Source organism: Protopterus annectens, chromosome 5.part1 (genome assembly GCF_019279795.1).
Source record: "Protopterus annectens isolate FY-2018-M chromosome 5.part1, PAN1.0, whole genome shotgun sequence".
Classification (NCBI taxonomy): Eukaryota; Metazoa; Chordata; order Ceratodontiformes; family Protopteridae; genus Protopterus; species Protopterus annectens.
Genome location: NC_056736.1, coordinates 533,776,314 through 533,795,361, shown reverse-complemented (window position 1 = coordinate 533,795,361; position 19,048 = coordinate 533,776,314). Strand labels below are relative to the sequence as shown.

Below are 19,048 nucleotides of genomic sequence, written 5' to 3'. Positions count from 1 at the left end.
TACCACCTACATATAAAAATACACATAACCTGCAACAACATATAATTGTCCACCCTTCACAAACAGTTGCAGTATGTCCCTTGCTCTATGCACATGTTCAGATGCTAATTTATCAGACACATACATATCTCTCCATATGCGTGTGCCATACACAGACAGGGTCCACACTTTTGTAAGTCTGTACACCTCACGGATGACCTGTTGGGCCTTGCTACAACATGGATGGTTGTCACATGTGTGCATTACAGTAATAGTACAGGGAGTGTATACAGCTGCAAATGATAACACTACTATACTAGCCTGGTACAGCAGTTGCCAATGCTGAGCTACAAATTATGTTCCTATCATGCATGTCTTACTCTGTCACATCCAAGTTTATATAGGTGTTTGCACTACTCCCCCAAACTGCCATTATATGCAGTACTGTACAGACCATAGGTAACATGTTCAGATATTCAACATACAATGCTGAGATACTACTCCCCCAAACTGCCATTATATGCAGTACTGTACAGACCATAGATAACATGTTCAGATATTCAACATACAATGCTGAGATACATATGTCACAGTTATGTCCCACTGCACACAGCTACACACTACTTTGTCCATGGCAGTAGTTATGCATGTCATCACTGCATACATACCTACTGCTGCCACTTATGCATGTTTCTGAGTATGTACAGGACTATTCATAAACATCTACTACTTGCCGGTAATTACAAATCTGTTACATACCTGTTAATCAGTCAGGTCCGTCTGTGTATGCTTTTCACATTTTTTTTTTATTAAGTAAAGTTTTTTACTTATTAGTTCTTATTGGTTATTAAGTTTTTTTTTCTTAATTAATATATTTAGTTTTTAAAAAAATAAATATAATATTTACTTAAGTAAGGCTTCTTTATTCAGTAATGAAGTCTGTCAGTAGTTGCTGACACGTGCAGTGTAATGATTGCATGTGGGGATAGCAAGTACAATCTGCTTTTATAGTTATCTGGGCATGTGCATGTGACGCCCTCTGCACCAATTGGTGCCCAGCATTTGGTAAATGCATACAGCCTGCTGTGTGGTAATTGCAATACTCACTGTCATAGCAACCCAATGCTATAAATTGCTAAGGTATGTAGGCGTAGCCGTTTCAGATTTCCAGAGTGGGGCCCATGCTTGTTTGCTGTGGACACGGTTGTGTAAGTCAGAAGGTTGGTATACTTCTTATATCTGAAGCTAGAGGTGTAGACAGTGATGTACATGTTGTACTCAGGCCTGACTGTTGCCACTTGCCGTACAGAGCTATCAGTGTAGAGTTTAACTCACCCCTACAAATGCTTACACATTTATGTGACTATGTAGTTTCTTTTCCACTCATATAATTAACTGCCATACAAAACGTAGTTATTGAGAAGTATTCTTTTGGCACATTAACTGTTTATGAACGGTTATACTGTGAATATTAATGTAGGCACTTCTGCTTTGTTTGTGATTTTATTGTTGACATTAGCACAGGGTTCACAGGACAACTGGACAATTCCAGTACTGTGTATGCCTACCTACATCCTTGGTAGACCCTAAACACACAAGTGTCTTTAAAGTGTGGGGCGGGGGTTGCTGACATACAGAGAGCATTATGTATTATTGTGTGAATATTATCTTACTGGACTTAAAGGATTGGTGTGTACCTGTTGGTTTATCAAGGCAGGTGGTCTGTCTGCATAGTTCCCAAATGTGAACCTATCCAGATGGTAGTCAAATGTTACACTATTATTTGTCTGTGCAACTCACAGGTGTTTTCAACACTAGTACAATGGCATTGTTACAGTCAGTTGCTACCAGTACATGGCTACATCCTTTGGTATTTCTGTGTTGTACTCCTACATAAGGGTATGCTTGTGGAAGTCCTACCACAGCTATTTACAGTGTGTGTAACAGCAGGACAGCTGCTATGCCTGTGTGTTTGTGCCTCTGCCAGGCCTATGAAACACTCAGATACATCTTTGCATGGAGTCAGGGATAGGTATTTAAATGTGAAGTACACCTTACACATCATAGAGACAGTAAAAGTCTAGACTTGTGTGAAGCAGTGCATATGGATACATACTCCTTTTATGAAGTACAAGCAGTGTCTACTGTTATTATTGTCAGTATTCATTGTGTAATACCCCACCTTTCTTAGTGACGTTAGTACTTTCCAGAGGGATTTAGAGGGATACAGCTTCAATATGTTTCACAATCAGGGACATCCCTGTTAAGTAGTCACAGTTGGGTAGTGTGGCCTCTGCCCTAATCAGATTTGCCACTGTTTGACCTGCTATGATACTGTGTGGGGGTTGTAAAGTGCCTCTGTAACTTTATTTGCTGCTAGAATGGCTGCTTCCCATATCACACTCATGTAATGCATTTCACAACAATTGCTGGTAAAGATCCACAAAACAAGCTTTGTGTTGTGGCCTTCTTATTTATTCTTTACATTCAGTCATTGAAATGCATGATATATTTATTTGAGCACCAGGTTATTGTACATCTGCTGTGGCTTAGTGGTAATTCATGCAGTCTATTGTGTCAATGGTCTGGGGTTCGAAACTGGCAGAGGTATTTTATTTTGCTGCTGAGCAGAACAAGGGCCCTGACAGAGTGACTAAGGCACTTTTAAGCAGTTGTAAGCAGGTTTGCGCGATGCTTAGCTAAGCGCACACATGTGCACACTCGCTTAAACCCGCTTACTACTGCTTAAAAGTGCTTACCCCTGCGCTAATTTCTTTGAAAGAAAAGAAAATGGGGTGATAGGAAAGTCGTGAAAAAGGGGGCACAAAGAGGGAAAGACAGCAGGAAAACAAGCTCGGGATGTGCAGGACGGGTGTAGGGAAGGTCCATAGCTGCCCATTTCTTTACCAGCAACAGTTGTGCAAAACCTTCCACCCCTGGGAGAGGGGTGAGGACAACAAAGTATGTTGTACTGCCAATTATAATTATCAATTTACATGTCCAGTGACATGTGTGCAAAATGGGCAGCTATGTATGTGGTGTAATTTTTTTGTGGGTACAGATTGCCCTTTTTTTTTTTTTTTTTTTTTTTTTTTCAGCTGAGAGTGGAAAGTGAGGTTGAGGAAGTAGGTATATCTGGGGAGGTAGGTTGGGGAGGTAAACAGACAAGACAGACCAGATGCATACAGGGGTGGTGTATGACACATGGGGTGGGTGAACACAATTGACGAGGACGGATGTTTGGAAATCGCAAGCCCATGAGCCCACGGATGGTAACAGTGGAACTGAGATCCCCACCCATGGGCAGTCACCACTGCACCTTCACAGCCCAGATGGTGGCTGTGCTGGGGGCTGCGTAAGACGGGCAGGCTGCGTAGGATGGGCAGGCTCACCCGGGAGACGTGCTACTCTCGCCTCGAGCTGGCATAGGGGATCAGTGACTGAATGCTGGATCTCCCTACGCACCACAACCCGGACCCTTTGAAGGGTGGCAGGTGGCCCTTCTCCACCCACGCTTGCACGGGGGGGGGTGAGCACCATCCCCTGCAGCGCTTCAACCCGAAGGTGGCACAGGACCAATGGAGGAGGGGAGCCCAGGCTGGGCACCAGACCTGCTGGTGCCAGATGCACTCGCCAGCTGAGGAGGGACAGGTGGGTCCGCTGGGACCAGCCTTCCCATACGTTCTGTGATTAGGTGTGTTTAATTACAACAACATAAACAACAGCATTCCAAATTAGTTGTAACAGCATGCAGTAATATTCCCATTAACCCAACACACCAAGGTTCCAGCAGTTGAATAGCAAGCATAACACATGCATAAACTGAACGACAGTGGACATTCCAACAGCATGCAGGGATGATTAGTGGCAACATGCCACCATGATTGTGGTGTTTGAACAGGGCACATGCATCAAAGTGAATGCATATATTTATAGAACAATAGGACATATGTCCCAACAAATGTTTTGAGATTACACATACCCATTAAGTTGTGGAATTGATTGTTTATGCACATGCAGTAGGATGTAGAAAGAAACCTCAATTAACATCTTATAAGTACTTTTAGTCTACACTACATTCCTATTGACTGCAGGTGTATATCCCCTACATGTATTAGTACACTTGCCAACATGCATTAGGTTGTGTAATGGGTTTGGCTAGTTCATTATATACCTGACCTATATCTGACATACTAACTGTCCAGGATGCAGATGTTGCTGCTACATATTTATTGTTGTATTTATATTTCTTTATCTACATATCTGGATGTGTTCACATGACATTTTCAGTTCAATTAGTACAGAACCCTGCATTTCTTGTAGCACACTCACATTTCTGGGGAACAAATTAACAAGCTACTCATGTGCCAGATTTACTTATGCATGCCAGTAACTGACTGTTGAGGACTGTATATATGCTTCACAGCTACTGGCACTTCCATCACCCACTTTAGATGGGACTGCCTAACTGTGTGTTGCCAGCACTTATTAAAACAGTACTATTTGTATATTGCAAGGGTACAACAACATCGACACAGACACACTCCAGGTTTTATACCTTTATTAATTACATTACATACTTTTCCGCAGGCTCACTCCTTTATTTGATATTACAGTGCATATGGAAGATATATTCAAGACATATTATACCTTTATTAATAGGTTAGAACACTCTTTTTCAGGCTTGCTCACTTATTTTATATGACAGTACCTGCAGAGATTATTCTGGACATATTTTACCTTTCTTAATGGGTTAATATGCTCTTTTTCTGGCTCTCTGACTTATTTCATATAACAGTACATGCAGAGGACTTATTCAGGGCATTTTATGGCTGTATTATTGGACTACAACACTTTCTTTCATGCTCTCTCCCCTATTTTATATAACAATACATGCAGAATAATCACTAACCTGCCTGGTGGCGCAGCCTTAGCAGCCTATCTGCATAGGCTTGCTGATTCGCAGCACGGTCACCTGCAGCTGTGAAGTAAATGAAGGGATATTGAGACACACCTATCCATTATACAGAATAAATTATTTTTGACATACTGCATTCCATGGCTACCTACTCAGTTGTGGGGCATCTTGCATCCCACGGGTCTCCTGTATCCATTGGTTCAGTAGGTCCTGCTTCAGTCTCTTCAGGTCTGCATGGTGGTGACGGACCTGCTCACCAGTCCGAGGAATGCCTGTGACACTGGTGAGGTCATGAGCTAACCGGTTCCAAGCCTCTGCCTTGTACTCCATCCCTTGGAACTGGCCTTGCAGGAGTCTTGACTCATGACGGTGGACAAGGAGCCAAACCATGTATTTTGACTCCTCGATGTCCCAACGTTGCACACGGAAGCGTGTACCCTCTCCAGCACCAGCCATTCTAACTGCAGATATGAGCTACAATCAGTTATGGCGAGTATTCCCGCCTATGGGGCTTAAATATGCCGCATTTCCCGCACTTTTTTGTGATTAGCCATTTTTGAAAATTCTCGGCTGACTGCAGACCTGCTTAGTAATGGTTAATCTACCATTTATGAGTATATGTATGTTAACAGTGGCTGTTTATCCTAAGCTGTCATGGCTTAGTGGTTCAGTACTTTGATTATGTGCACAGAGTCCTGGGTTCGAACCTTGTCATTGTATTTTATTTTACTACTGTCCAGACAGGCTAGGGGGTGTGGCTGTGTTTAAGCAACTTTGCTCTACGTTGCTCCACATTGCCCTACGGTGCACTGGTTGGCGCGGCGCACACCTCCGCGCAAACAAATTGCGCTGGATAAAGCACTATTTAGTTATGGGCAACTACATTGTGCTGGGTAAAGCGCTGCTGAACTACGGGCACCTATATTGCGCTGGGTAAAGCGCTGCTTAACTGCGGGCAATTATATATCAGGATCCTTTATAAATATATATTTTGTTCACTGATGGGCCATTTCACTGCTGTTTAGTAAAACTGTAATCATATATGTCGGGTATTATTTCATATAACTGATTTAAAACATAAATAGGAAGGGGAGTGGTGGGACTCTAACCGTGAATGCCTCCTCTTTGTGCGAACGCTCTACCATTACGCTATTGCTATTTGGTGTAATTTGCATAAACATTCCTTCTTATGCTCTTCCATGACGGGATTGCCAACTGCAGCTAAGCAATGGGCACACCTGCGCACACACGTGCAAATACAGGCAGCTATTTCGGGAATTAGAAAAAAAAAATAATGTTTTACTTTTTATAACTGTGCTGGGGGTTTACAATGTTAGGGAGTGTGGTGTTGGGTACATGGACATTTGAGTGGACTCGCTCTTGTGTGTTTACATTTTCCAATTCGGACACTTGCAGGGGCGTGGACATTTAGACTGCTCAGCAGTCGGACAAGCCCCCTGCTTTCCTGCACGGTCCGTGTTAGACTTGCAGTTGTGTCAGCATGCCCTCATGAATATTCATGGCACACTGACGTCATACTGTTCAACTGTAGCCTCCGAGTAAGACTTATTTAGTCTTACACTGAGGATTCGTGAATCCGGGGGCAAGTGTTTTTTTTTTTTTTTTTTTTCACATTTTCCTGATCTTCTACCACCATACAGTACATGTAATTTATCTGGCCAGTTTTATTATTTTGCACTTCAAATTTACAGTTCTAACTTGCCTTCACTTCCATTTCTTGTATTTTTACCTATCATCTTGATTGAATTCCACTTCTGCATTTTGCATAACTGTGTGACATTCGTTCAGAAAGTGGTATAATACTTTATTCTATTTTCCATTTTCTGTTGGTGTCTCGTAGCGTGGAGGTCAGGTTATTACTGAGAAGAGTCAGCCAGTCCACTTATATTGTTACCAAACTGAAGTTAATATGTAAATAAACAAATAGCTGAATAATGGAAGTAAAGTAAATGATTTCATACAGAGATTGTGTAATTGATGGAGACTTAGAGAGTACAGCACAAATCCATTTGTTTGAATTTTTTATTAAGATACACAATGACATGTTTGTTTACAGGTACCATGTAACCTGTGTGTATTGTTGGTACTCAGTAGATGGGTATTCAGAAATTAAAAATAGCACACTGTGTAAGGCTAAACTGCAATAAGTGTTATCATGCAGGGCATATCCAATTCAGAGATATCTGTAGCACAATCATGGGAGTATAAAAATGTGTGTGACCTTCAGTATGTACTTTCATAAACACCATATTTATGGGCAAATGTGAAAATATTTTATTTTGGTATGTGTGACTATGGATGCTAGTATCAACCATGTTTGTTAATTATAAGATGTATACATATGTAAGTAAATTGCCTTTGTACATGCATACACACAGGCATATGCAGGGACACTACTCAGGCAAAAAGTGTAATGATTTGCATATATATACATGCATGTATATATATACATACATATATATATATATATATATATACATATATATATATATATACACATATATATATATATATATATATATATATATATATATATATATATATACATATACATATATATACATATATATATATATATACATATACATATATATATATATATATATATATATATATATATATATATATATATATATATATATATATATATATATACATATATATATACATATATATATACATATATATATACATATATATATATACATATATATATATACATATATATATATTATATATATACATATACATATATATATATATATATATATATATACACACACATGTATGTGTATCTAATTATGTATTGAGATATGTATGTAACTATGCAGGTCCAAAGGGATTCACTACTTGTTTTACATTTGCCATTACTTTTTTAGTTGATTTAGGTGGCGTTGATGATGATTAGTGTGCATGTGTGTTATGTGTGTGTGTGTGTGTGTGTGTGTGTGTGTGTGTGTGTGTGTGTGTGTGTGTGTGTGTGTGTGTGCGCACAGACCTAAATATGACTTCACACAGGTCATACCTTGTACATACTGTTGTGGACATTTGACAAGGTGATGGCAGTCCTATCCTTAGACTGAGACAACACATCCTTGTTTTCACTTCATGCATTTGGGTATGGAGTGTAGCAGTCTAGGGCTTATCAGTGCACAGCAATGAGAGCATCATCAGAGGTGAAGTAATGAGTGGAAACACTGCTGTGTTACTGGCATGAGATCTGCAGTCTAGCTGTCAAGGCAATGTATTTTGTGTGAGTAGACTGTTTCTCATTCACGGGCTAGGGTGTGCTTGTATAGTTTAGGTAATCCAGAAGTGTACTGGCAGGCCTTACATAAATGATATTGCACATTTATGTCATGCTAAGTCTTCCAAGATGACAGTACTGCACCAGTATATGTTTTTAGGTGTTGTCACTTCTCTGAATTACACAACACTGTGTTATGTGATGCCATCATGTAGCAGATCTACAGAAGTGGTTAATAGGTTTGTGAATAACATTCATGGATCTGGTCAAGGATACTGGTTTGCTAACATGTGGTGATGCCAAAATGAAAGAAGTGTGCACATTTAGATTAATACATTCAAGGGGTTAACAGTAGGCCATTGATCCAGAGGCGCATTAGTAGCCAAGCCACAATAGCCCGTATTGTAAGTGCCTGTTGCCATGACTTAACTTATATGTAGTTTTAGACCCCTTCCCATTCAGAGCATTCATAGACATTGGAACCTTTTATTATATGATAATGACTTGTCTACTATCATTCCAAATAAATGTCGGTTTTCATTTAGGAAAGGCAGGAATCTTGGCAGTGCCTTCAGTCATTACAAACATGTACATGATATAGGAGGTCCGGAACCAATCCAAACTACTCTTACAGGAACTATACCTGTGGGATGTTATCCTTGCGGACATTGCATCAATTGTACCAAAATATCCAAAACCAAAGAATTCACCAGTAGGAATTCCCCCATTGTATACGATATTAAGTTCTTTGCCAATTGTAGCTCTGATTGGCTCATTTACTTAGCTACATGTACATGTGGGGCTTTCTATGTTGGCCAAATATCTAGGCCCCTCAGATTTAGAATTTCAGAGCATGTTAGTAACATCAAAAAAGGTAGAATAAATAATGCCTTATATAGGCATCAACAAATACATCCCACAGCATCTTTTCTTTTCACCATTATTGATATTATCCGTGGTAAAATAACTAACAAAACTGGTTGGCACTCTCTATTAAATTCAAAAGAGAAAAAATGGATTATTAAGTTAGGTGGTCTTTTCCCACCTGGATTGAATGACAAGTTCTAGCTTTAACCAATCACTTTTGTGTGCAGTGTATTTAAATGACAGCTCTGATTGTGCTTATTTCACACTGTAGAAGGCTTTGTATAGAGTACCAACCGAAACCGGTCTGTGCAGTTTTGCTGTCCTTTTTACAATAAATTATCAGTTTTTCAGTGGGTCATGTTTTGCTGGCTTTTTGTTTTTTGATACAGCCATGGTGACCACACTGGTATTTTTTGGGACTTGAATCTACTTTCTATAGTGCTGTTCTTGGGGTACCGTGAACTGCATTACTTTTCTCATTGTATTTACTTTATATATATATATATATATATATATATATATATATATATATATATATACACACATAAAATAAACGTACTCAGACACACATTTGCTTAGTTGTTGGATTTATTTCCATATTGGTAAGTGGGCAAGTAGTCTGGTCAGCAATGCAACTCAGCCATAACAGGGAACCCTTAGAGAAAATGAAACTAATTACAGTAGTAACCTTGAAGTACACTACTAAAACAGTTACGTGCACTGCATACATGGTTTCAGTAAAATACCTGTATATCACATATGTAGTAAATACAGAATTTATAGATATTCAAGAATGCCTTGAACTGCAACTCTGTCAGTAAAACATGTAGAGGCTATTTTCATACCACATGAATATAAACAGATTGTGTTACATGCAAACATAGAAGAATAGCAACTATAACTTGTGAAAATATAGGGTAATCGATGGCATGAGATTTTGGTTGCAGAACTTAATTCTTACTACCTTAGTAAAAAAGTACCCGTCTAATTATCCACTGTAATATACTAGGAATGGTACTGAAAAGTATATGGGGAAATGTAGACTGCATGTACCTCAACTTTCAAATGCTAGGTCAGTGTAAACTAACTGTACTTCCAGTCAAACATTCAGGAAGTGTGTGAAAGCTCAAAACATTTTACCACAACGAATGGTAGAAAAAGTGAGAAAAGAAATTCAGTAGGACAGAATCAGTATTAGACAGAGAGCTATGGTGTGATTTCTGAAGGACAACATGCAGCATCAGCTAATGAGAAAATACTTTTAGAACAGTGATTAGATTCATGTCCAAAGCTGCAAACATTTGCTATTACTCAACATGTTTCTTTACAATGCACAACTGTCCAAAGCAATGCTGTGCTGAAAAATGAGGCAAAATCTGTATAACTATAAAAGTGTACATACATGAATACAGACGCACTAACGTGCAACACTAATAACAGACCATATGAAAAATAATTAACCAGTGGAAGGAAAAAGATTTGTAGCAACAAGCTTGAAACAAACATACTATTGCCAAGGCTCGACGAATTCAACACAGGTTTGCAAGACAGCATCTCTAGCTGAGTAAAATCCAGTCATTCAGCAAATCTAATGCCCCTGGGTGGGGGAAGGAAAAAACGAAAGGACAATCAACTGTATGGTCTTAGCACTCCCCCCTCCCCCCCCACTGACAGTGTGTGTAATCTGACCTGCAGTATGCTAATAAGGCTCTTTAAAAACCTTGCTCCTGGGTGAACATGCGACTCACAGTACTCAAATGTAAACAAACCCCTCTAGCAAAAAATCTGAGCCAGTGCCCCTTTAAACTAATACTTTGTTGAAGCACCTTATACACACACACATTACATATATATATATATATATATATATATATATATATACATATATATATTTATATATATACATATACATATATATATATATATATATATATATATATACATACACATAAATATATGTACGTATATATGTATGTATGTATGTATTTATTTCAAAAAATAAACTTCAGTGCATCAGCAGACCAAGAACCAAGCCAAACAAAATGTCTAGCACTTTTGTTCCTTTATTAGTGACAAGAACTTCTTCAGATAAAATAGCAAAATGCAAATCTAGGCACTCCGTGGGTGTGGAGAGGTTTTCAGAACCAGGGAGGCAGGGAAGCTACATGAGGGAGACCCAGAAGGAATGTCCAAACCCGTTAACTATACTGGGCTGGTGATGATGACAGACATGAACTGCTCCACTTGTAACATGGCTTCTGATAGGTAAAGTCAATGGCACAACTTCTGCACTAACACTTTGCCTACAGAGCGATCGCACAGTATGCCTTTAGTACGATTGAACACTATGTCTGTTTTTAATTTGACTGACAGGAATTTCTCTACCATACGGTGGAAGTGCTGACAAGGGGCTTTTGTTTTGTACCCTCACAAAGGGCTAGTTTACCCAACTTACTTTTGGACTTAAGGCTGTATTTACACAAGTTGAAGCTGAAGATTTTACTGGATTAGGTCTCTGATGAGCCTTTTGAAAATAGCAGGCATGCAGTATTGAAAAAGCCCAGTTTATATAACACCCCCTTGAATAATACTTTACACACATTCCTGCAGGTGTGTGAACGTGACATTAGACAACTTTTATGTAATCAGAGTCAATATACTTGGTATAACGTAAACCCTGAACAATTGTCTGCCTTCCGACAATTGGAAGCTGATAAATCTCTGAGAATCATAAAGGCTGATAAGGGGACAGGGATAGTCTTGGAGTAGTGCCATTACGTGCGTACTCTTGAAAGGGACTTGCATGACAGCCAATATTATAGAATGGTCTCCCTGGAGGATATATACCACACTTTTTCATTTATTGACAACACTCTCAAGTCCTTACAGACAAAGGAAGCTATTTCTGAAGCAGAAGTCCAGTTCATGTCAGTTGACAAACCGAATCTTGGAAAGTATTTCGATATTCCCAAGATTCATAAGTACCATCAGGATCCTCCATTGAGACATAAAGTTTCAAATAGAAAGACTAAAATGGAAACCATAGTTGAATACTTGGACTGGGTGTTGACCCCTATAATACAACAGACTCCGTTCTATTTAAAAGACTCATGGCATTTTTTGCATGAACTGCATGAGCATCCTCCTACTGCTAATGATAATATGCTGGTTATGCTAGACATAGAGGTCGTCTACACTAACATTCCACATGATGAGGGTTTGCAGTACTTGCGGTCATTTCTTGCCAGAACTACTGCTTTCTCCAGACAAATTTTTTTTTCATTTCAATGGCAAGCTATACCAACAAGTTAAAGGAGTGGCTATGGGCTCAAAAGCGTCACCGGTGTTTGCTAATTTGGTTCTTTCTGCTTGGGAAACTAGTACATTTATACACCTTCCTGGGTTCATTTACATGCAGGTGTATAAACGAGTCTGTTGCTTTTGGTCGAATTACATTTGGTCGAAAATTATTTCAGGCAGCCCACTTAACTGAAAGCACATTTGATTGAAAGCACATTTGGTCGAATCCCATTTTGTCGAAAATGGAATAAAGTCCCTGCCCCACTACATTGAGACCCTGGAGGGAGACTTTAAAGTTAGGGGGGTGGGAGTGTGGGGTGTGTAGCCCCCCACATTTTGCAACTAGTTTTTACTGATGTTATATGTTTCAACATATTTCTAATGGATAAATAAGAATATACTGCAATTATGTGGGGGGCGGTGCCCCCACACACCCCCAACTTTATATTCTCACTGTAGGGTCACCCTGCAGTGGGGCAGCGGCTATATTCCATTTTTGACCAAATGGGTTTTCAGTGAAATGCATTTTCAGTGAAGTGGGCTGCCTGGAATAATTTTCGACCAAAAGCAGTAGACCCGTATAAATGATACATTGATGACATGTTTCTTGTTTGGCAGAGCACCGAGGAACATTTGCAAGATTTTATTAATTCCATTTCAGAAAGTATTCCTTTTCTTAAATTCAAACTGTCAGGGATGGGTAAAAAGGTGAACTTTTTGGATACTGTCATTACAGTGAACACTCGGTCTCTCTCTTGGGACTCTACCATTTATCGGAAAGAAACTTTCCGCAATAAGTATCTCCATTACTCCAGCATGCATCCTTTTTCCATGAAAAGGAACTTGGTAAAAGGACAGTACATTAGATTATCATGCATCATAAGTGATGATAATTTTGTGAAAGAATGTAATTTCCTTATTTCGTTGCTATTGGACAGAGATTATCCATTGACTGTGCTTAGTGAGACACAGCAGGCACAACCTACCAGGTTTCGATCTATCATTTCTTATGGTTTTATTTCAGAACCCAATCAGTGTGGTAAGATCAAATACAAACAGCACTGAAAACAAAAAAATATTGAATTAAATAATATTGAGAAAGGAAAGGTATTTTCTCTCCTGATACTAAACAGTAAAAGTCTCATAACACTAGCCTCTAATTCGTCTGAGTATTGGCAGTGTGACAGGAAGGTGTTTGTGAAGGTAAATTGTAGGGTTAGGTTGAGGGAAGGGCAGCGTTAGAGTTAGCCCCCACTACTAAGGTGGTGTGGAGGGGGGACTGGCTGGCAGGAGATTGGGCATATTCCCCAGTAGCAATAGGATGCTTTACCAGCATCTGTGATCTCACCACCAGCCCTGGATGTAGGTCTGGTGAATCCTTTGGGAGGACAAGGCTAGTCAACAAGTGAACAAAGAAAGGAGCTGGGTAGCAGTTGATGGTCAGCACTGGGACAAAAAAGAAAAAAAAAACATTTAGAAGGCCTTCTCAAATAATACATTTAAGGAAGCATCAGAAGCCACCACAGACATGAAAACTTGTCCCAGGCGACATGCCAGTCTGATGATAGTTTTAAAAGTCCTTTGGCACATTTGGTTGTTCAACAGTAAGAATCAATTTAATTTAAGGTGAACAAAAGCTGTTCAAAAAACTGAAGCAAGTGCCCTGTTCTCCTCCTGCAAAGAACAATATTTTTAATCTCTCTCAAGAACTGTTTGATAATCTTTTGTTAGCTCAGATGTCTACCTCCCATCGAGTCACAGAAGTCCAATAAGGCTAACAAATCCAACTTTAAAGTTCATACAAGTCAGATGTAGACCAGAAATGTTTGAGACACTTACCAAACAATTATGGATCACAGTAAAGGCAGGATCTTGGTCATGTTCACTAGCCTAAATGGAAACATTTTTTCATTTGACATTAAGTCAAGAAAATAGAAGGTTTGTGATTTACTGCAAGACAATATGATGCATTTCCTGGTAAGGGATGGAGGAGGAATGGTTCTAATCAAGGAGCAAATGTTGATACTGCAGTTGGTTCCTTCATCTGTGATGAGAGAGCATGCCCAAAATAAGGCATCCTATGATTAAAAATCTCTGAACTAACAGCTGTGCTCTCCCCTAGCCACCATACCTCCAAGTGTAAACCAAGTTTTATTTCTTCAAAAATATTTCTTCAGTGGAAAGGACAGAAAGGGAAGAAAACCATGAGTTTCTTCCACTTAAAGAAGGATCTGCCAACTACAAAAAGGAAAAATCTGACAAATGCAAAATCACCTTGGTTTTTGACAAAGATGAAGAGAGACAAGTCTTCAGTTTATTATTTGGCAAAGAATTCTACCTTGAGAACAGTGAAATGACCAAAGAGCACATCAGCAATATCTCTGGCTCAATCCTAATATCTACAGAGGTTTGGATACCTGCTCAGTACACCATCGAGGTAGTTTTCCCTGGCTAGGGATAGTCACTAGAAACAGTGACGCAGCACCCACAGTCTGGCTCAAGAAGCTTTCCTGCCCTACCATGTTTCAAGTACCAGACCATTAATTTAATATCCAGTCTGCACACAAGAGATACACCAGAAGACATTAGCAGCAAGGGAGTACCAGTGAGCAATGTCATACTAACAGGATAGGATCCAGTCTGCCCCGGGATTTAGAAGGAAGGAAGGCAGAACATAATTCCAGCCTGTTTCTCAGTATACTGGCATCAGTAGCTGACTAAACACACCAAATATCTATCCATTTTCAATACCCACGTCATCCAATTCTGGATCATGGGGAGCTGGAGTCTATCCTAGAAACCAATGGATGCAAGCCATAAAACAAACTTAAATGGTATAAGTCCCATCACAAGCCAGAAACACACACACACATATATATATATATATATATATATATATATATATACATCTAGGTATACATACATATACAAGTCGACTGCACACAACTATGAACAATTTACAATTTAACAATTCTAACTACCTGAATGTCTTTGTGATGTAAACAGAAGCTACAGACCCTGGTGAAAATAAAAATATGTAGGCAAAGGACACACACACACACACACACAATTAAAACAAAAAGTACTGCACTGGTACAAATGGTTAACTTTGCCACCTCAAAGCAAGAGGCTTTCCGGTTCAATTCTCAGCTGGGGTGCCTTCTGTGTAGAGTCTGCATGCCCTCCCTGCACTCGCATGGGTTTCCTCCGGGTACTCCGGTTTCCTCCCACATTCCAAAGACATACATCTGCAGCATTTCTCCCCGGGCCTCCAGTGAAAACGGGCTCTGTCCTAGTTGGACTTTCTTGGTCAACAAATGTTAAACAAATAAATAAATAAATGTAATCTACTTTCAAATGCCACTAATACATTACATTCTAGATAAACCACAGTCAACAAATCATATGCAAAATTAGACTAACAGTTGCTGAAATCAGCCATCTCCATCTCTCCTGTAGTCAGGATATCAATCCAACCCAGGTCCCTGGCATTCAGCCCAATAAAGCTCATTCTACATCACCAGAGCAGCCTATTTACATCAACAATTTTGCCAACAGCACTTAAGTAGCGAGTCCTACTGAGAGTATGTCTTTTTATTCCTGCATACCATTATATTATTTGTTTCTATATAAACAGAGTACTCATATGTGTTTGATTACCTCCACATAGGTTCATAGGTGTTTACTAGGCTAATGACCACAAGGGCCTTTTTAAGTCTAGCCTTGCATCCTGAATCGACATGTTATGATACCCTTTACGTTTAAGCCTGGGCCTGGGAGATGAATCATTTACAGGTTACCTGTTTGCATTAGAAACAGAGGTGCCAACCAGGGATGAATTTCAGGTTTCCTATAAAATTGTCCAAGCTGTACTTGAATTGGGTTACGGAGGAACTCTCTTTCACATGGCTAGGGACCTGTTCCATAGACGGGGTAGTCTCTGCGATACATAACTCTCTTTCCAGCAGGTCCTATTTATATCACAGGCATGGTTTAAGTCTTTAGAACAGTTACCTTTTGTTTTGTGGATATGCAGGAGGTCCATCAGGGTGGGGTCTGACAATGCACTGCATGCCAGGCATAGATCTCCCCTCAAAAGCCTGTAGGAAACAGAATACAGGGATAGGGCCTTGAGGCAGTCAGCATAGGACATATTACTTACACCATGTATTCTTTTAGTGAGGAACCTCTGTGGATGTTCCAGTTGTTGGAAATGCCTGGTTTGGTATGTACTAAAGGGGGCATTGTACTCAATGATAGGTATGATGAATGCCGAATACAGTGGAACAATGACTTCCTTGGACTTAGATGCCATACCTTTGTCTATAAGTTGTGCAACATAGAATGATTTCCTCACCACTGTAGACACATGATGATCAAAGGCTAGATTACTATCTGTGTGTGTCGCTAAGTCCTTGACTACTGGGTCAACTCCAAGGGGGTGCGTTGTCAATATGATAGTTACCAGGGATGGATGACTTCCCAAAGGATACTATTATGCATTTCGTTTTAGTCCATGGCTCTGGACACCAGTCATCTGTCTGTCTCAGTTCCTCCTGGAGAACATTTGTGTCAGTATGAGATTCAATGACCGCTCCTAAATTGCAATCATCTGCAAATTCAGTCAGCCAGAGACCACTGACATTGGCCTTGACTTCTGAGAAGTAAATACCAAAAAGGAGGAGTCCAAGGACTGATCCCTGAGAGACTTCACTTGTGACTCGCCTGAGCTGGACTCCCCTATTCTAACTGGGGGTATTGTGTCAAACGCCTTGGCCAGGTCAAGGCAGGCAGCATGAATGATTTTGTCCTCACCCATTGCTTTGGTGACCTTCTCAGAGATGTCCAACAGGTTGAGTAGGCATGGTCAGCCCTTGATGAAACCAAATTGGGTTGGGTCCAGTGTCTGGAAGGTTACTATACTACTGTTGATCATGTCCATGATAATTCTTTCCATGGCTTTACATACAAGACTAGTGAGACTTGTGGGTCTGTAGTTTCCAGGGTCTATAGATGGCCCACCTTTGTGAAGAGGGATGACTGTTGCCTTTCTCCATTCATGAGGCACAAAGCCTGTTTGGAGGCTACAGTTTAACAGTAATTCCAGAGGTCCTGATAAGTCATGGTTCATATCCATTCAGTGCACACAAGGCTCTATAGTAACAAGCATATTTATGTCAAAAGTCTGTTCCATTTGAAAAACTACTGACACTTTTGTTATCTTCAATCACAACTGTTATTATTAACACTTACCTACCTGGAACTCATTTGTTCCACTCTTGCTATGTCCATTACTCCCTGCAGTTGTTATTTTTTTCACCTTTTCTCTTAGACTAGCCTGCTTTTTATTCAAGTGGAGTCTGCATGTCCTCCCTGTGGCCACGTGGGTTTCCTCCGGGTGCTCCGGTTTCTTCCCACATCCCAAAGAGATGCAGTAGGTGAATTGAACACTCTAAATTGGCCCTAGGTGTGCATGTGTGTGCCTTCAGTGGAAGGTTGGGCGTCAGGCTGGCAACTCGACACCGTAAAACTCCACTGCCAATCATGAGCGGACAGATGATCCGCTGTGGCGACCCCTAACCGGGAAAAGCTGAAAGAAGAAGAAGAAGAAGAAGACTCATGCCATCATAACAATTTCTGTGTTTGCGTGCACAAAAAAATCAGTGATTACAAAGAAAAAAGTACACTGTGGTGTGAATTAATTCTGATTATAAATACAAAACAAGAAGGTGGAAAAAAATATAAGTCTGCGGTCACATACCAGACAGTAACAACATAACCAAAATCCTTACATCAGGACGAGACAGTGGCAGCCACTGCACCCTTTCACATGCTGCTTGCCCTAAATAACTTTACAAATAATAAATGTTTAGTTGAAATTAACAGCTGTGACTACAACATAGTGCTAAACAATAAGACCACGTTTTTTATTTGTCAAAATGTTACAGATTCCCAAGAACATAGTTTAATCCCACAGTTCCTTGGGAATAGGATCTGTGAATCATTTGCTTTCACTTTAAAAAATTTCAGACCAACAAACACAAACATTTATAGCAATCATTACAAATGTTACAAAATCCGTAGTAACTATAAATACTGTATTAACTAATCAAGTTTTACCTTCTACATACTCCTATTCGCCCCCACAAAAACACAGTACTGCACCTGTACTCTGCATACTTACAAAGATGAGAGAGTGAGCTGTGTCACGGCTGGGACTCCTTCAATCATGCTGAGGGTGTCATGGGTCAGGTGTGGTGGTGATCCAGTCCTGGTATATAGCAGACAACCTGGAATCTCCAGGGATTTGTCTCCATTTCTTCCAAGATTTGTCAACACTCCCAAACGACAGCCATTTACCACTTTAAAGAGCTTCAGTTTCATTGCAGAAAAAGCATCAGAAAGTTGTGAACCTCCTAGGAGAACAAGAAACATTTGAGCTTAGTCATTTTTAGATTATTTTTTGTTATATACATATGCCACTAAATACAAAATTGTTCCTACTCTAGTAGTTGCTGGGATAGGAACAATACTTACAATACAATTGTATTCAGTCTGTTGTGAAAGTAATCAATTTAAACTGGAGTTGATGTGATACTAACTTAGGAAAGGTAAAAGCAATTTAACATGTATGAACGCTGGGTTATTTATTTATTTATTTATTTTAGACAAGAAACATCTTTATTTAACTACTACTTATGACACAGGCAATCATA

The 19,048-nt window shown here is 39.7% G+C and overlaps 1 protein-coding gene across 1 annotated transcript in view; it reads right to left on the bottom strand.

The window, feature by feature from the left end:
- QTRT2 (queuine tRNA-ribosyltransferase accessory subunit 2) overlaps positions 1–19,048 on the bottom strand; it is an 837,401-nt gene that overhangs the window by 773,526 nt on the left and 44,827 nt on the right. Inside the window, exon 2 of the mRNA XM_044073156.1 lies at positions 18,517–18,748. Within this exon, the coding sequence (XP_043929091.1) occupies positions 18,517–18,716 (200 nt within the window). The 5' untranslated portion in view covers positions 18,717–18,748. The remainder of the gene's footprint in view (positions 1–18,516; positions 18,749–19,048) is intronic.